Here is a 17,191-nt window from a genome sequence, read left to right on the forward strand (position 1 = left end):
CTTAGGGTCGTTTTAAAATACAATTATTTCACATTTAATGGGAAAATGTATATACAACCGGATGGTCTAGCAATGGGTAGCCCCCTTGCCGGTATTCTAGCAGAAATTTTCATCAACGCCCTTGAAACAACGTTCTTCAATTCTAATTCAGAATTACGCCAAAAAATCCGCTATTATGCACGTTATGTTGACGACATTTTCATTGCTTTTGATGGCACTGATCTTGAGCTAGAGCATCTCTTTAAAACTTTCAACGGTTTTCATGAAAAAATTTCCTTCACTAAAGAGGTTCAAAATGATAAACGCGAACTAAATTTTCTAGATTTAACAATTTTTATACAAGATAACACCTTCCATTTCAATATCTTCCGTAAAGAAACTTTTTCAGATAATGTCATTCCTGCTGACTCAACTCATCCAAAAGCTCATAAACTGGCATTTTTTCATTCCGCCATTCATCGAATGGTAACCACTCCTTTATCGCCTGAGGCCCAAAAAAAGGAATTGAATGTCATTAAAACTATTGCGGTCAATAATGGGTACAACCCGAATATGATCGATTACCTGCTCAATAAGAAAATTTCCAAAAATTGTTCGACCTTGAGAAATAACCTCCCCACAGATGTCTTAGAAACTAAAAAATTTATTTCCATCCCCTTCTTAGGTAACATATCTTATAGGATCAAACGTCTTCTAAATAAAAAATATAACTGTAACGTCTCTTTCTCTACAGGTAACAGTTTAAAAAGAAATCTTGTACAATCAATAGAGATCGCCAGGGATTGGTTTTCTAATTCAGGTATTTACAAACTAACCTGTAACAATTGCTCCTCATACTACATTGGTCAAACAGGCAGAGCCGTGAAAACACGATATAAAGAACATTTATTAGGTAAAAAAGGAACGAATATTCGCAACTCTACTTTTGCTGAGCACCTCTTGATCGCCGGCCATACGCCTAAACAATTAGAAGACACGGTTATCCTACACAGACAAGCCAAAGGACGTAGACTAGATCTGTGGGAAGAGTTATTTATTTTCAAACATCTAGAGCTTAAAGACGGCAATATACTGAATGATCAGTTGAACCTCGCCTGTAGACAATTTTTTGAAGGCTTTAAACCCGTACTGTTTAATATATAACATTATCGCTAGTAACCTCGGTAGTCTGTTTCCTCAGGAAGCTATAATGCACTTTCTACTCCTCTAGCTCACTACCAGTTATATAATGTGTCTATCTCACGATGTATGGTTGCCACTACATTGGCCCTCATGTAAATTTTCTCTTTTCTTAAATGTGTATTAACTGGACTGTCACCCAGGTTTCGTAATTATAATTTAAGAGCCATCACTGTTTGTCTTACAATTTTCTGACTTATATACTACTTATGCGCTTCACTATTATGATAATACAACTTTTATGTTCTGGCCGTACAGGCCACTGCATGTTATTCACGGCGGAAACGCCACATGTCTTTTTGATGATCGTCTCTATGATATTGCTCCTATAACTCCCACAATGTCATAACGGGAGTGGTAATTGATTTCCATTATTTTTGGTACTCTATCTAAGGATGCATTTAATTTGATATTTTACATGTTATTTCAGTACGCCATTCGGCACATAGTTCGCGACTTGAGCGACACCTGCCCTGGCTGCAGTGCTACTACGCCGGCCGATTTTACTCAGTCGGCCGTACGCTCTTTAGCCACTATGTTCTTATTTGTGTGTCTGACTAACCCTGTACTCAGGGCTATGTTTTATATATATTAACTGAGTTACGTAGATGGTTGTAAAAACGACTAAGATATAATACTCCATGTCAATTTAACACTGTAAGTATCAGCAGTTCTTCTCACATGTTATAATACAAGACTCTCCTAATATATGTTACATTTTATTCTTGACTCACGTTTATACCTTTAAGATACTAATGATGTTCATTGTCTCCAGGCCATCTTCTGAAGAAGATAGTTTTATAACTATTGAAACCTAGGTAAAGATTACTTTATCTTTCGCAACTGGTTGGCTGTTATTTATTCTTATGACGTGGAACTGTTGCTGTAGCGCAGCTATGTTTAAAATACAAAAATAGGCCATTTTTGTTAAACCACTCAGAAAGTTTTTCCATAGAGTTATCAGATATTGTCTGAAGGGATTCAGGGTTAGATCCAGTCAACACTATGCTTGTATCATCAGCAAACAGGATAGTTTTTTGTGGGCTCATACGTTCAACAAGATCATCTATGTAAATGAGGAAAAGTAATGGCCCTAGAACAGAACCCTGGGGAACACCATATCTTATTGTTCTTTCCTCCGAGAGGAAAACTGTGTTATTTATTTTATTCTGTACATTAATATCGTATTGAAGTGATACCTTCTGTCTGCGGTTTTGTAGGTAAGAGCATAGCCACTTGTGAGCCACACCTCTTATTCCTCTTCTTTCCAATTTAGCAAGCAGTATTTTATGATCTAGTACGTCAAAGGCTTTAGAGAGATCTAAGAAGATACCTGCAGCTATATTATGTTGGTCAATTGATTTCAGTATGTGGTCCAACAGTTCAAAAATTGCTGTCTGGGTGGATAAAGATTTACTAAAACCATGTTGTTTAATGCTGATTGGTGCGTGGTTTTTTATGAATTTTATAAGTCTGTCATAAAAAAGTTTTTCCAGGATTTTTGAAAAGATGCTTAATATGGATAATGGTCTATAATTGGATACTAAATCAGGGGAACCTTTCTTTAGTAATGGTGAGACTTTAGCTATTTTGAGAGCATCTGGAAAAATGCCAGTTTTTAATGATTGGTTGTAGATGGTTGATAATGGCTTTACTATATGGGGAGCACACACCTTTAATATGAGGTCAGGTACTTCATCATAGCCACTAGAGATTTTATTGCGTAACAATTTTATTATGTTCATAATTTCATCAGGGTTTGTTTCATAAACAAACATTGTAGCATTAGTGCTGTTTGACGTATTGGTGGAATTGAAGAACGATACCTTGCAGTTTGCCTGAATGAGATCTTCTGCTAGTGAGGTGAAATATTCATTGAACTTGTTTACAACTGTGTATGGATCTGTGACCTTAGAGTCATTAAGTGTTAGAGAAATGTTTTCCTTTTTAGGTGTTGAACTACAAGTTTCTTTTTTAATAACTTTCCACATAGCTTTCATTTTGTTTGAAGAGTTTCTTATGAAATTGTCATTCCATAAAAGTTTTGCCTGTCTAATCACTCTAAGATAAGTTTTTTTGTAGGTTTTACAATAGTCAGAAAATTCTTCAGTGACTATGTATTTTTTGGAGCAATATTGGAGAAATCTTTTTCTCTCACTAGAAATTTTGATTCCTTTTGTTATCCACGACTTTCTATTTTGATTGCTTGAAGTTTTTGTTTCAAAAGGAAATGCTGTATTAAAGTAATAAAGGAAGGTGTTATGGAAGCTTAAGAACATATTATCAACAGTTGTTTGCATGTAAACACTGTCCCAATTTTCCTTAGCTAATAGGAAGTTAAAAATCCTAATATTGCCATCTGAAAAGTTTCTTCTTTGAAATACTTTTTTGGGGCTGATTTTACTATTTTCCATGTCAACGCTCAGTAGCTGAGCATCATGGTCACTGTATCCCATGCTCAGTACTTCGCCAGTGAATTTGTAACCAGTATCAGTTATGAAGATCTGATCAATTATTGAATCAGTATGCTCTGTTGATCTTGTTGGAGAGTGTATTGTGGGGATCATATTAAAGGATTTGGTCATGTTTAACAAATCAAGTTTAGCATTACTGTTTTTTGATAAATCAATGTTAAAATCGCCACAAAGTATTATTCTCATATTTAATGAGCTGACACTATTCAGCAGAACTTCTAATTTGGTCATAAAATTTGCAATATTACTACTTGGTGCTCTGTATACATTTATAATTATATAGTTTAGTTCAGGCAGCTTAACCATAGAAACCTCAAATTCCTTATCTTCAGATAATGCAATCTGTTCATTTAGGCCTACCTCACTGAATTTTATCTGGTCCTTTATAAATATAGCAGTACCACCATGTGTGGAGAAATTCCTACAATAGAAGCTTATTAATGAGTACCTTGGAATAGAGGTTGACTGAATTTCTTCTTTAGACAGCCAGTGTTCGGTAATACATATTACATCTGGATTTATTTGAGACTGAAGTAACACTTCCAGCATTTGAATCTTATTTCTGAATGACTGGACGTTATGGTGTAATACAAGAAATGATGAACTTTGTGACTTTTCGTTTAAGGGTTTAATTAATTTCTTTTCTAAAGGTATTTCTGACACAGCACTTACCCTAAAAAATTAGCCGAGATTTTATTTTTCTGTGTGGCTTCTTGCATGCAATTTTCAGTAGCAGAGATGGTTTTGAGTTGTTGACACAGTTCTGCTTCCATCAAATCTTCTGTTTTTGGCCTAAACCATTTTGTAATTTGTGGTTGTTTGGCGATCTTGATATTTGGGGCTGATTTCTTCAGGATATGATTTCGGAGTTTTTCTACTATTTGGTCTTTTCCTAACATATTTAAATGTAGTCCATGAGTGGTATGATATCTTCTTCCTAAATTGTATGTATCAATCATCTCTACGTTATGAAATGTAGAACATACTTCTGATATCAGTTTGTTTGCAATGCAAATTTCTTGGTTGACACAGGACCAGGAAGGCAAATCATAACGATGAGGAATGTTAACAACGAGTACATTTGTATGTAATAGGTTGTTTAAGCATTCCTTCATTTCTTTTGCAAACCCTTTTGTTTCATTCCTATATATATCGTTTGAACCACCTAGAAGCACGACAAAATCACAATTACTTAAGTGAGATACATCAGTAGAGTTTGTTAGTTTATTTACCTCACAAAACTGCGCTCCTGGCTTCACAAAACCTGTTACCATTAAATTACATTTATCTTTCAGATGTTTGTGGATAGATTGAGTGTGAATCTATAGGAGGAAGTCATTGTTTTGTTACCTTTATAGACAACTGTTCTAGATTTAACTATGTTTATTTTCTAAGTTCTCAAGATCAAGTGAGTGATAGTTTTTTAGAACTTTCATAATATGGTAGAGAGAGAAATAGAAAAGAAGATTAAAAACTGTGAGATCTGATAATGGGACAGAGTATACCAATCAAAAATTCAAGAAACATATGAAGGAGTTATGATTTAGCCATCAAACCATCACCAGATACAGTCCAGCCAAGAATGAAGTAGCAGAGAGAGCAAATAGGACTACATTTGAAAAAGCAAGAAGTATGTTGATATGTTGATTGATGCTGGGTTACCGTAATGCTTTTGGGCAGAGATTGTGTCAACAGTTGTGTATTTGATTGCTTACCAAAGTGGTAAAACATAGAACCCCGTACAAAGTGTGGATAGGGAAGAAGCCAAATCTAAGTAAGTTAAAAGTTTTTGAATGCAAAGCTGTGGTACAGATCCTGAAACAATTGATGGGAAAATGGGACCCAAAGTCTATGAAATATATTTTTGTAGGCTATTGTGAAGACTCACAGGGTACTGACTCATGAATCCTACGAATAAAGAGATACTGACTAGAAGAGTTGTTGTATTCCTTGGGAATGATAAAAACAAAATGAAAGAGTACAGTCAAGAGAGTACAGCCACTTCTTTAACATCATCAAGTTCAAGAAATACCAATTCTGGATAAGAAACAGAAAATGAAGAAGAGGAAGAAGAAGATGGCAATGAATACATACATACATTCTATGAGGATGAAGTTCTAGAGGATCAAGAAGAGAAAGAAAATATTTTGAGATGTTCTTCTCATGTATCTAAATCTAAAGAATACCCTGATTATGAAATGTATGTATCAGCCCAATCTTTTAATAATGAACCTACAACAGTTGAAGAGTGGTCCTAACTCTCAGTGATGGCGAGAAGTTGTGGAAAGAGAATTAGAGTCATTTTATCAAAATGAAACTTTCGAGTGGGTTGAAATGTCAGGAAGTAAAAAACCATTACCATCACTGTGGGTGTTTAGTGTAAAAAATCATGAGAGTGCAGCACCAAAATATAAAGCATGACTTGTAGTCAAGGGATGTTCACAAAAAGAAGGGATAGACTACGGAGCAATATTTGCACCAATTGTAAAATATGAATCACTGAGATACCTTTTTTGCCTTGGCAATAAAACAAGAAGTACTATTTCACCAAATGAATGTGATAACAGCTTACTTAAATGAGAAATTAGATGAAGAAATATGTGTGATCCCGCCAGAAGAAGCTAGAAAAACTCGTATAGAAAAAGAGAAGATTTGATGATTAAAGAAAAGTATTTATGGACTGAAACAGAGTGGCCATTGCTGGAATGGGTGTTTTCATGAAAACCTTGCTAAAGATGGGTATGAAACAATCTAAGGCAGAGCCTGGTCTCTGTTGTAGAAGAAGAAAGAAGAGGTCACAATACTGGCTGCATGGATGGATGATTTCTTCATTCTAACTAAAGATGAAGAACAGATGAACAATTTTGAAAGACAGTTAAAAACCAAGATTAACATGCATGACTTGGGAGAGGTTAAAATATTATTCAGATGTGAGGATTTTTAAAAATAAGAAGACAGAAGAGTTACACATAACCAATTGTCACACACAAAGAAAATTTTGAAACTGTTTGGCCTGAATGACTGTAAACCCATTTCTACACCTATGGAATCAGGAACCCAGTTAATGACCAATGAAGAACAAGTGTAGCACCATGAAAATTAACCACATTTAGAGGCAGTAGGGAGCCTTTTATATTTGTCATAAATATGAAAGCCTGATATTGCTTTCTGAACAAGTGTTGTAAGCAGATTCTGCAAAAGCCCAAGACAGAAACACTGGAGAGCTGTTAAATGGATAGTTAGATATCTAAAGGAAATAACAGACTATAAATTAAGACACTGTAAAAAGATAAATATAAAGCTTGAGAGCTGTAGTCAAGCAGCTAGGGGAAGTGAGTAGGAGAGCAGACATTCCATTACTGGATGTTGTTTTAGATTAATGGGAGGACTTATACCTTGGTCGTGTAGAAGACAGAAATCAGTAGCCTTGAGCACTGCAGAAGCTGAGTATATAGCTCTGTCACACACAATTCAAGAAGCACTGTGGATCATGACTCTATTGTGATATAGGGCATAATATTAGTATGGAAAGCACCAAGATAATCTGTGACAACAAGGGAGCCATAAACATAGCTGGAAACAATTTACCAGTGCCAGAACCAAATACATCAATATAAAGCACTATTTTATAGGGGATCACAAAGAGAAAGGGAATACTGAAGTATTTATGCACAGAAGAGACATACTAACCAAACCCTTGAAAAAGGAGAAATTTTTGAAAATAGTGAGACAATATGGTTTGACTTGTGAAAGTGACATTTGAAATATCTGTTCAAAGGGGAAGGGGGGTTAATTTTGTGAGTGTGTATGTGGCAAAGTGTATTGGAAGGAGTGTAATGGACCTCTATGACAGTGCTTTGTATACTCTAATGCATTACCTTAACTATGGGCTGCAATTAACTGTTCTATGTAGTTTAATAGATGTTAAAATATAGCTTGCCTTATTCCTGCATTTTGCATATTCAGAATTACTTATTTCACTGTTCTAGTTCCAATAGAATACATCACTATTACAGGGGGTATTTCCAGACAAACTGAAATGTTTCTGGTTGGAGCTGTTGGTGATGGCAGTCATGATGCATGACATGTGCTTGCTTGTGTGGATGTATGTGTGTTTTCTTTGCTGAAGAAGGCTTTGGCCAAAAGTTATAATGTGAACCTGCATTTTGTTGTCTTCCTGCAACTCAACAGGGCATGTTTACAATGAGTATCAATCTAGGCTTTTCCTACTACTGTTGAAATGTGCTACTGTCAGACATGTTTACAAGAAAGGTAGCAAGATAGATGTTAATAACTACTGACAAATCTCACTTCTTACCTACCACTCAAACATACTAGAGAAGATTACATATGCATGAACCATATCACATCTCTCTCATACCATTCTTAGTTTGAGTTTGGAATTGGAAAAGGGTCAATCCATGAAACATGCTATTTGCTCAGTTCATGAATCAGATTACATAAGATTTTATTGACCCATATGTATCTTCTCAAGAGCACCCACACAGTAGTTTTTGGGGGGAGGGTGGGACAAGACCGGGGGGTATGGAGTGTTTGACCCATATGTATCTCCTCAAGAGCATCCACACAGTAGTTTTTGGGGGGAGGGTGGGAAAAGACCTGGGGGTATGGAGTGTTTTCAATATTTTCAAAGATTAATGGTGACTTTTAGTACCCATTAAAAAGTACCAGTTCCTGCACTATTATAAACCTGAATAATACCAGCTTTTAAATTATTCTCTTGAAAGAAAGACAACCGGCTATGCCATTTTTGCTTTTACTGATAGCTAGATAGTGGCCTCATCCCTCACCTCCCATCCCACCCCCACTCCTACCACCCTTGCCCTGGATGATATGGGCACCCTTGTATCTTCTATGACTCGACAAAACTATTTGATTGCACCGTTCATTGTACTGTCCTAAAGAATCTCATATATTGTGGTAGAGATCTTGCTAGATACTGGTTTTCATAATATCTAACTAAAAGTATGCAGTATGTCACATAAAGAATCACAGAAAGTGTACACAATGAAACAGGATCTTCAGAATGTGGTATCATTACTATAAGCTAGATCTAGCAAAGGGATCAATAATGGGTCTGTTTATATTCTTGTTGCATATAAATGATATGTCACCATATATCAAAGAAGCAGAAATAGTTCTCTTTGATGATGATGCAAGTATTATAGTCAAGCCTAATGGAGAAACTTCAACACTTGTAAATAAAATTTTCTTGAAAATTAATAACTGAGCCTCTGAAAATGGCCTGTCCCTGAACTGTAAGTCATATGTTACAATCTTTCAGAATTTGAAAACAAGAGCAACATTCATGAACATAATACTAGAAGGAGAAATGAGTTACACTATCCTTTACTCAGCCTTATCGTAACACAGGAAGGACTGTGGAAGTCAGCCATTGCAAATCTGAGCAACTGCTCAATGATAAAAAGATAATAAATTAATTTCAAACACAATCTGGAATCATGTCTGCTTGGCAACTCCCATGACTCCACAGAAGAATTTCTAAATATGTAATAATACAGTCTAATTGTGGTGTGTGTGTGTGTGTGTGTGTGTGTGTGTGTGTGTATGTGTGTGTGTAGATTAGATTAGTTTTTCGTTCCATAGATCCGTGCCGAGGAGATCCTCGTGGATGTGGAACATGTCAATTTTTTTTTATTTTTTTAAAAGCTGAAATAACGATACTAATAGTATGAGTATATACAATACATCATTTGTTTCTATTAAAAAATTCGTCAATGGAGTAGGAGTTGGCCACTAGTAAGTCTTTCAGGCTCCTTTTAAACTGATCTTTATTTGTAACTAAATTTTTTATGTTTGCTGGCAAATTATTGAAGATGAGTGTTCCTGAATAGTGGACCCCTTTTTGAACTAAAATAAGTGCATTTAAGTCCTTGTGCAGATCATTTTTGTTCCTGGTGGTGTATTTATGAACTGAGCTGTTTGTTGGAAAAAGAGATATATTATTTAGGACAAATTTCATTAAGGAGTAAATATACTGAGAGACAGTAGTTAGTATACCCAGTTCTTTGAAGAGGTTTCTACAGGACGTCCATGAATTTACTCCACAAATAACACGTATTACACGCTTTAGGACTCTGTAAACTTCTTTTTGACTTGAAGAGTTACCCCAAACTATTATACATACCGTATGGCATTATGCAATGAAAGTAGGCAAAGTATGCAAGCTTTTTCATTTTTATGTCACCTATGTCTGCTAACACTCGAATTGCAAATATAGATTTGTTAAGGAATTTCTGCAGTTCTGTGGTGTGCTCCTCCCAACTGAATTTATTATTAAGTTGTAATCCTAGGAATTTAAGACTGTCAACTTCTTCTACCTGCTCTTCCTCATACTTTATGCATATGCTGGGTGGAAACCTCTTACAGGTTCTGAATTGCATATAGTGAGTCTTTTCGAAGTTTAATGTCAGTGAGTTGGCTTTAAACCATTTATTAATATCCATGAAACTATCATTAGCAGAGCTTTCTAGAACTACACTCAACATACTATTTATTGCAATACTTGTGTCATCTGCAAACAAAATGAAATCTGCATCTGGCAGTGTAACTGATGAGAGGTCATTAATGTACACAAGAAAAAGCAATGGCCCTAAGATGTATCCTTGTGGGACACCACATGTAATTTCTTTCCATTCTGATGATGGCTGAGGACTTAATTCACTAGTCCCTTGCACTGACACCATTTGTTTCCTGTCAGCGAAGTATATATTGAACCATTTTGCAGCACTGCCCGTGACACCACAGAATTCTAATTTATTTAAAAGGATGTTGTGATTCACACAATCAAATGCCTTTTACAAATCACAGATTTGTTATTTAATGAATTAAGTACATTTTCACTGTAGGTGTAAATAGCATTCTCGATATCAGAAACCTTCAGAAATCCAAACTGTGTTCTTGATAATATATTATTTGTGGTCAGATGGTTGAGAAGCTGCCTGTACTTTACTTTTTCTAAAATTTTTGAGAATGCTGGCAAAAGTGAAATCAGTCTGTAGTTTGATGGTATCTCTTTATCCCCTTTCTTGAATACAGGCTTCACATCTGCATATTTTAGCCAGTTAGGAAATGTCCCAGTTATAATTGACTGGTTACACAAGTAACTTAGAATTGTACTAAACTCAGAAGAACATGCCTTAATTAACTTTGCTGATATTTCATCATAACCACTAGAATGCTTTGTTTTTAAAGATTTTATTATGGAAGTTATTTATTGTGGTGAAGTGAGTGACATATTCATGTACCTGAAGCTATTTGTAAAGGCTAGTTTCAGAAATTGAAAGGCATTATTTACTGATGCTGACAATCCCATTCTATCAGTAACAGATATAAAGTACTTGTTAAATAGATTTGCGACACTATGCCCATTGGTTACCAATGTGTCACCCACTATTAATGCTATTTGCTCCTGTTCCTTTCTGGTTCTACCAGTCTCTTCTTTCACTATATCCCATATTGTTTTTATTTTGTTCCCTGACATTGCTATCTTCTTCTCGTAGTGCATTTTTTTAGATGTCTGAATTACTTTTTTTAATATTTTCCAGTATTCCTTGTATTTAGCTAAATCATCAGCATTGGAGCTGTTCTTGATCAATAGATACATTTTCCTTTTTGTCTTAGATTCCTTGTGTAATCCATGGTTTTATTTAGACTTCTGTTTAATTTGAGTAACTTTTAGAGGAAAACAGTTTTCAAACATGCTACTGACATTGTTCATGAATCTGTTATATTTTTCATTCATGTCATGAGCACTATAAACATCGTTCCAGTTCATGTGTGTGTGTGTGTGTGTGTGTGTGTGTGTGTGTGTGTGTGTGTGTGTGTGTGTGTGTGTGTGTGCATTAGAGAGAGAGAGCCTGAATGTAAGTAAGTACAAATCAATGCATATATGTATGGAATAAAAATAAAAACTTACAACAGTGCTGTAAATGGTCAACATGTTGGCATATTTTCAGTGAGGAAATGTAGAATAACTGTTAAACTGATTCATTTCATATCATAGCAATAGATCAAAATAATGCCATTGTATCAAACAACTAAATCACTTCCTGGTTGCAGTCATTACAGTAATAGCTAAAATTACTACCATCAACATTTTTTTGTGTATTTATGAACACTACTTACCCCAGAAAATACAGTAGGGATTTTATACAGTTATCAATAATAGACAGATGGGTGCTTGAGGAAAATTTGTGTATCTATTTTTTTACCACTGCGCCAAACAAGCTGTGCAGCTGTAAATCCTTAGTGATACCTGTGCAATGACAATGCAGCTTGCTAGTTAATACCTAAGCTGTATTGACAACCACAGAGTTCAGCATAAATGCCTAATGAATATAGGAAATAGAGAGAGTGGCTGAGTACAGTACTCACTAATTCATAGACCACAGAAGTTAGTTATGATTATCATGTGTAGGCACCCCTCTTTTCCTTTTATATTTCTTAGTAGTACAATATTAATTTGTATCCATCTAGAAGTTCAATTTCAGTGATTTCTGGCTGATATTCTCAAAGATGCAGCATTTCTCCTGATATTCTATTTGCTCTGCCATTTTCCTGTGTTGATAATTCATGTTCATCCTTTTTGTATATGAGCCTTACATTTTAAGGGAATGTGCTGATTAACTGTTCTTTCTTGCACATGGTCCACACTATTATATTTATTTTATAACAAATTCAAAAATTATGTTTAAAAATTCTCCAAACCTTATTGTGACAAAAAGGAAAATGTTCCATATTTGTGATATATACTTACAGTCTTCATCAGTACGTAGCCTTGTAGTAGCTGGCAACCAACTTCCTAAATTAGATTCTGGTTGGACTGTCACCTCATATGTGGTGAAAGGTGTAGCATTTTGGAAGATATAAACAGTCTGATCTGCATCTACACTGTCTATAATTAGTGAACAGTCCATCTCACAAGAATCTTCTGAGGTTTCATTTGAACAATTTATGTAAACTACATATCTTTCAATAAAAGATTCAGTCCCATAGACTGGTGGCTCCCAAGAAACAATAAAAGATGATGATGTCACATCTGACACAGTAAGATTCTGCACAGAGTCTGAAACAAAATACAGTCTTGGAATGAAACGATAGCTTTTACATTCTATTGACTATGATTAATCACGACAACATGGTCAGAGAACTATGTTCAATGACTAATTACAAATATGGCAACAATACAAGCAACAAAAGTATATATGTAATGAGAGGGGCACTGTTGAGAAATGCATATTAAATATTACATCTGGAGGCTTATAGGCTCAAAACGAGGAGAAATGTGAATGCAGAGAAAGGCTGTTAAGGTTGAAAGCAAGTTGGCATTCCTACCATGTGGCTGCATGGTGGCAGACAGTTTCTGCCAACATGCTGTGTTGGAGTTCTTGCACTGACTGGTCTGATTGCATGTTATATGTTACCAGATACAATAATTCCATAACCTGAAGATGCGATTTTAAAATAACTAGTACAAATGAAGTGGACTCCCTAAATTAAATTTTGGCAAGAATGGTTATAAAAATGCACCTATGCATGTACACATCAATACTGCACAAACAACTGTAAAGTGTGTGGGAACAGGTATTTCCTATTATACCACATGTGAGGATGCCTTCCCAGTCTATTTATCTACAGAGCATGGGAAAAAATGTCTGGGTTCTATAAACTATGTAAGTGCACCTTTGCAGTAGGCTGTCTTCAAGCATGTATCACTTCAGATTTTCAGTGGTTTAGTGACTCACTGTCACAACTCAAACAAACACGAGAGCATTTGTTTTGCCCTATTTTATATAAATTCAAAATACCCTGTTAGTCCTATCTGGTATGAGTCCTACACACTTGAGCAGTATTTTAAGATTGGTCAAACAAGTTTTTGTAAGGGATCTGCTTTGTAGATTGACTGCATTTTCCACTCTCCTATCAGTGAATTAAACTTCAAAACAAACATTTGGCAACAAAGTCCAGCATTTGGTTAGTTTGCTTAGATCCTGTCAATTTAAGTACCTGTGTCATCCAAAACAGTCTGAACACTACTTACTGTTACACATATCAATTTGCAATGAAACATGTCTGTTTACAAGTACACCTACAACATCCTGCTTCTATAAACATTTTCTGACCTTTCTTCTAACTTCCTACATAACTTTCTAATAGTACCTACCATTTATTTCTGTTATAACACTTCAATCACAAGTTTTCACATACTTATTCTTAACCTTATTTAACATTTTTCTATCATTCCTTTTGTCTCTTTACCATCGAACCATGAATCTCTGTTTCTTCTACTCCACCAATTCCAAAAACTCCCCTTTGCTGTACCAAAACTCCAATCACACATCCTCTTTCTGAAATCCTGTATGGCACATGGGCTACCACCTAATGGGTTTACCACTGAAATTGGCATTTCAGGCTGTCATCTATCCAGCTGCAACAACCTTCACCTTTTCCAGTTCCATCAGTCACTCACCTTCACCAATATGATCCTTTATAATAATATATTCCAACCTCAAACCATACATGACAGTCTCTACTCCTCTCACAAAATCCTTTTACTCTGAGATCACAAGTTTCTGAATGCTATAACTGAAATAGAAACTTTTGTACTTCAACAATTGAAACAACATTGTCAGTACTATCTGAGGAAGCTGTCCAGCTACTGCTGTCTTATGATCACTCTGATCCATCCCCTGCCCAAAATCAACCCCTAAGAGCTCCCCAATCACACCTTGCTGACTTTACCCATCTTTCACATCCCCAGAAACTTCCTCCATCCTCCATGAAACATGCTGCTCTTGAACGTCCTTCCCATAATGCTATTGTCAAACTTTCCACCAAAACTCTGACCCCTGAAGATATCTCAGTACTTCCTAAAGACCTCACTTTCAGCTCAAAACCTAAGTTCAGCCTTGATGGACTAGTAAAGGACCTATTTTCCTTTACTCATTCTTTTGCAGTGGAAACATTTCTTTGCCATGCACTTCACTAATAACATCCAACCAAAACCCCACATAGAAGATTGTTTAAAACAGTTACAACATCCCTCCAATTATGCCCCTTCTCCCCTTCCATCTCTCAGGAATTCCGCACTTCTAATATGGCCTTGTCTTCTTTTCCTAAACCCCTTGTCAGTGAGTGCAACACCATCCCTATGTAACTCACAGCTTTCCATAGTCTGAAAAACCAATCCAGACTTTCCCGCTGTAAAACCAAAAACCACAACCCTTTTGGGACCCTGTATCCATTTTCCAGTCTCATCCCCACTCTCCCAAAGAGGGCATTTCTGTAATATCAGTAATTTACACCAATTTAAACTGCTGCTTTGATTTTGTCTTTTCTGGTTATCTGGATTCAAATACACTGAAGATTTTCTTTTGCAGCAAATTAGTCATTTGCTCTAATTTAAGCTATTGTTTTGACATTGTTTCCATTGGGCCTCACCAATATGCAGAAGGAAGGAAACAAGTTGGATGAAAACCTGATGTACCATCACAATTTGTACATAATACAAACTTCAGGCACATGGTAGGAATAATTTTGCTATTGTAATTATGGAGTAATTAACAATTAAAGTTCCAATATTTCTAGTCATCAAGAGACAGCTGTTTTCATTTATTCAAACTAAAAACAAATTGTATCTCTAATAGAAGTATGACATGATAATTTTTCTCTCAGAATTAAGAATACTCATGTATTTTATTGGTGTTAGTTAATGGAATTGTAATTACTAATATATAGAAATGTAAAGTTTTACTCATACAGTGGAATGTCAGGTCTTAAATGGCTACACAGGATAATTGAAATGGCATGGGAGTCAGGACAGGTTCCATCAGACTGGACGAAAGCAGTAATCACACCAATCTTTAAACATGGAAACAGAAAAGATTGTAACAACTACAGAGGTATCTCTTTAATCAGCGTTGTGGGTAAAATCTTCTCAGGTATTGTCGAAAGGAAAGTGCGAGTATTAGTTGAGGACAAATTGGTTGAAAATCAGTGTGGGTTTAGGCCTCTTAGAGGTTGTCAGGATCAGATCTTTAGCTTACGGCAAATAATGGAGAAGTGTTACGAGTGAAACAGGGAATTGTATCTATGCTTTATAGATCTAGAAAAGGCATATGACCAGGTTCCTAGAAGGAAGTTATTGTCTGTTCTATGAGATTATGGAATAGGAGGCAAACTTTTGCAAGCAATTAAAGGTCTTTACATAGATCGTCAGGCAGCAGTTAGAGTTGACAGTAAATTGAGTTCATGGTTCAGAGTAGTTTCAGGGGTAAGACAAGGCTGCAACCTGTCTCCACTGTTGTTCATATTATTTATGGATCGTATGTTGAAAACAATAAACTGGCTGGGTGAGATTAAGATATGTGAACACAAAATAAGCAATCTCGCATATGCGGATGACTTAGTTGTGATGGCAGATTTGATTGAAAGTTTGCAAAGTAATATTTCAGAGCTAGATCAGAAATGTAAGAACTATGGTATAAAGATTAACATCTCCAAAACGAAAGTAATGGCAGTGGGAAAGAGAGATAAACAGATTGAGTGCCAAATAGGAGGAACAAAGTTAGAACAGGTAGACAGTTTCAAGTACTTAGGATGCATATTCTCACAGGATGGCAACATAGTGAAAGAACTGGAAGCGAGGTGTAGCAAAGCTAATGCAGTGAGTGCTCAGCTATGATCTACTCTCTTCTGCAAGAAGGAAGTCAGTACCAAGACTAAGTTATCTGTGCACCGTTCAATCTTTCGACCAACTTTGTTGTATGGGAGCGAAAGCTGGGTGGATTCAGGTTACCTTATCAAGAAGGTTGAGGTTACGGATATGAAAGTAGCTAGGATGATTGCAGGTACTAGTAGATGGGAACAATGGTAGGAGGGTGTCCACAATGAGGAAATCAAAGAAAAACTGGGATTGAACTCTATAGATGTAGCAGTCAGGGCGAACAGGCTTAGATGGTGGGGGCAGGTTACACGCATTGGAGCAGCAAGGTTACCCAAGAGACTCAGCAGTAGAGGGTAGGAGGAGTCGGGGCAGACCAAGGAGAAGGTACCTGGGTTCGGTTAAGAATGATTTTGAAGTAATAGGCTTAACATCAGAAGAGGCAGCAATGTTAGCACTGAATAGGGAATCATGGAGGAATTTTATAAGGGGGACTATGCTCCAGACTGAACGCTAAAGGCATAATCAGTCTTAAATGATGATGATGATGATGATGAATATTTAATTAGTTGAATCTAGGCCTTTCATTCAATAAAACTAATTCCTCTGTTCACCTGAAAATGATTGGGAGATTATCCTTTAAGTAAGTAAAACAATATATGAAAATTAACAAAATATATTGTTGTATCTAAAAACAAAGATGATGTGACTTACCAAACGAAAGTGCTGGCAGGTCGATAGACACACAAACAAACACAAACATACACACAAAATTCAAGCTTTTGCAACCAACGGTTGCTTCATCAGGAAAGAGGGAAGGAGAGGGAAAGAC

At 36.0% G+C, this 17,191-nt stretch overlaps 1 protein-coding gene across 5 annotated transcripts in view; it reads right to left on the minus strand.

Annotated features, from left to right (window-relative positions):
* LOC126198697 (phosphatidylinositol phosphatase PTPRQ-like) overlaps nt 1-17,191 on the minus strand; it is a 485,978-nt gene that overhangs the window by 404,782 nt on the left and 64,005 nt on the right. For all 5 annotated transcript variants that reach the window (XM_049935195.1, XM_049935196.1, XM_049935193.1 and 2 more), the window contains exon 2: nt 12,454-12,762. In XM_049935195.1, coding sequence (XP_049791152.1) covers nt 12,454-12,762 — 309 coding nt within the window. The remainder of the gene's footprint in view (nt 1-12,453; nt 12,763-17,191) is intronic.

Source organism: Schistocerca nitens, chromosome 8 (assembly GCF_023898315.1).
Source record: "Schistocerca nitens isolate TAMUIC-IGC-003100 chromosome 8, iqSchNite1.1, whole genome shotgun sequence".
NCBI lineage: Eukaryota > Metazoa > Arthropoda > Insecta > Orthoptera > Acrididae > Schistocerca > Schistocerca nitens.